General features: G+C 43.6%; 1 protein-coding gene across 1 annotated transcript; it reads left to right on the top strand.

The window, feature by feature from the left end:
• The first annotated feature begins 646 nt into the window (after nt 1–646).
• Nucleotides 647–1987, top strand: LOC145976278 (uncharacterized protein F54H12.2-like). Its single transcript, XM_083107349.1, has 2 exons — nt 647–1544; nt 1725–1987. Exons 1-2 carry the CDS (start codon nt 647–649, stop codon nt 1985–1987), a joined length of 1161 nt encoding a protein of 386 aa, XP_082963475.1.
• Nucleotides 1988–2715: the final 728 nt, after the last annotated feature.

Genomic DNA, 2715 nt, shown 5'->3' with positions numbered 1-2715 from the left:
ATTACAGAACGGAGGCGGTCGCGGCGGCGGAATCCCGCGAGTTTTCGTCGGATCGCCCTATCAGCGCGGTCACGGAATCGGCAGTTTTCTCGGGGGATTATTCAGACGCGTACTACCATATTTAGGTAAAGCCGCGCGAGCTGTGGAAAAAGAAGCTTTACGGGCTGGCGTTAATGTAATCGAAGACGTCGAAAACAATACGCCATTTAAGGTAGCGGCCAAACACCGTTTTGAAGAATCGCGAGACAAACTCAAGAGAAAAGCCAAAGAAAAAATAAGTAGTCTAATGAAGGGTTCGGGATATAAGTCTGATGCGAAAATGCATGTAGCTCAGTTCCCTTTTGTCGGGCTTGATAATCACATCGCACGATCCGCAATAACATCGGCTCGCAAGCGACGACGGACGAGTAAGAAAATCAAAGCGGTTGGGAAAAAAAGAACGAGTACAAAAGCGCAGAGAAATAAAAAGAAGAAGAAAAGTCGTACGGTTGTGAAAAAAAGACTTAAGACGTCTGCGAAACGACGTAAAATCGGTAAAAAACGTACCGTATCCGATATATTTTCTTAAGCGGTTATATTCGGAGCATTCTAATTTAACGACGGTGGCGAGCGACGTACGACAGCGAGCAATTTGCGATAAAGAAATATGTCTTTTCTTCACACGCATTCGAGCGAGTGTTTAAAGAGCGAACTAGATCTCTTCTCTCTACCACCTACGCAAACTAGCATCGAAAATTCGCAATGGATTCATTACAAACCCGTGACCTCTCTCTCGGACGACTCGCCGATAGAATTCGTCATCCCCGGGCACGGAGAAGAATATTTAGATCTCACGCACACCATGCTGAGTCTTCGTCTGCGTGTAGAAACAAACGCCGATTCCGCGAGACAGGCTTCAGGAACAAGCGCCGAAAGAATAGCCGTAGGCCCTGTAAATCATTTGCTTCATTCTATCTTCAATCAAATCGACGTGTATTTCAATCAAAAGCTCGTGTCGCCTCCAAACAACGCTTACGCGTACCGAGCGTACATAGAGGCGTTGTTAAATTATTCTTCACCCGCAAAAACTTCCCATCTAACTTCCTGTCTATGGGACATGGATGCACCCGGACACATGGACGATCTGTTGGAAACAAATCCCGGCAATCCCGCTCTCGCGAGACGCGCTCGTTACATTTCCGGAGGAAAGGCGTTAGATCTCGTAGGACATCTCCATTGCGACGTTTTCAATCAAGACAAATTTTTAATTAACGGTGTAGAAGTACGGTTGAGATTCGTTCGTTCGAAAGATTCGTTCTGTCTCATGGAAAGTAGCGGAACATCGAAAATTCACATTCTCGACGCTACCTTGCTCGTTAGAAGGGCGAAAATAAGCTCGGGTTTGTTACTCGCGCATGCTAGAATGATGAGTAAAGTTACAGCCAAGTATCCGCTCACGAGAGTCGAGGTTAAAACATTCACGATTCATAGCGGCGTTATGGGTGAATCGTTAGATAATGTAATACTCGGTCAATTACCGAAGCGAGTAATAGTCGGTTTCGTTAGTAATAAAGCGTTTAACGGTGACAGAAAATTAAATCCGTTTAATTTCAAGAACTACGGAATAAATTTCTTCTCGCTGTACGTCGGTGGCACGCAAATCCCCAGTAGGCCTTTGCAACCAGTTTTCTCCGAGGAGGAACCGCTTTACATCGAAGCTTATCAAACGCTTTTCTCGGGAACAGGTATTCATTTTTTGAACGAGGGAAATTCTATAAGCAGAGACGACTATTTCAAAGGATATACTTTATTCGCTTTTGATCTTACTCCCGATCTATCCGCTAATTGCGCTGGACATTGGAATCTCGTCAAACATGGTAGTTTACGATTAGAAGTGCGATTCGTAAGAGCACTTTCCGAGACGATTAATTGTATTATCTATGCCGAATTCGATAATGTCATAGAAATCGACTCATCACGTCAGGTCATCGTCGATTTTTCGGGGTAAATTTTTTATAGACGCTTAAAATTGTTCCCCCTCTACTTCGCTCAAAACTCCGACATCAGTGCGCAACGTTTCGAAAAATATTCAGTTTCGTTGGAGACACGCTCGGCGTCGTTGTTTTACATAGAGCCTCGCGTCGAATCACATAAGTTTTTTTCGTAAGATGGATATAGTCGTCGATATTCAGGGTTTCCGCGATGCGAAGAAAAAGTTTATCCCTAAGGAGGTTGCTATTGTAGCGATTGACGCTCCAATCGTCGATCATTGGATTATGATACCGACGCATTCGTTTGCCGAATTACCTGAAAAAATAAGACAAGAAAACAACTGGCTCACGCGAAATCATCACGGCATTGAATGGTTCGAAACTAATCCGAAATATTTTACATCGCAACTGCGGCAAATTACAAGATGCGTGCGTCACATTTATGTTAGAGGAAACGAGAAAGCGAGTTATTTGAGGAATCTACTTTCTAGAAATATATATAATTTGGAAGGCATCTCACCGGCATTCAAAAATCTGACGGTAGAAGAAGAGTGCGGACATCACGGATTTCGAAAATTCGGAATCTTTCATTGTGCATTACGCAACGCTTACAAATTAAAAAGCTGGATTGTTGCGCAAAATAATTTCAGCAGCGACGGAGACAGCATTACTCGAACGACTTGCAGTTCTCCCGAAATTTTGATAGTAAGCGACGACGACGACGACGATGAAAATGAAAATATTA

Source organism: Camponotus vicinus, unplaced genomic scaffold, assembly GCF_025532165.1.
Source record: "Camponotus vicinus isolate PSW18456_S1 unplaced genomic scaffold, iyCamVici1.0 SCAF_8, whole genome shotgun sequence".
NCBI classification, from domain to species: domain Eukaryota; kingdom Metazoa; phylum Arthropoda; class Insecta; order Hymenoptera; family Formicidae; genus Camponotus; species Camponotus vicinus.
The sequence above is the reverse complement of the archived record's forward strand: the minus strand, read 5'-3'. Positions and strand labels throughout refer to the sequence as shown.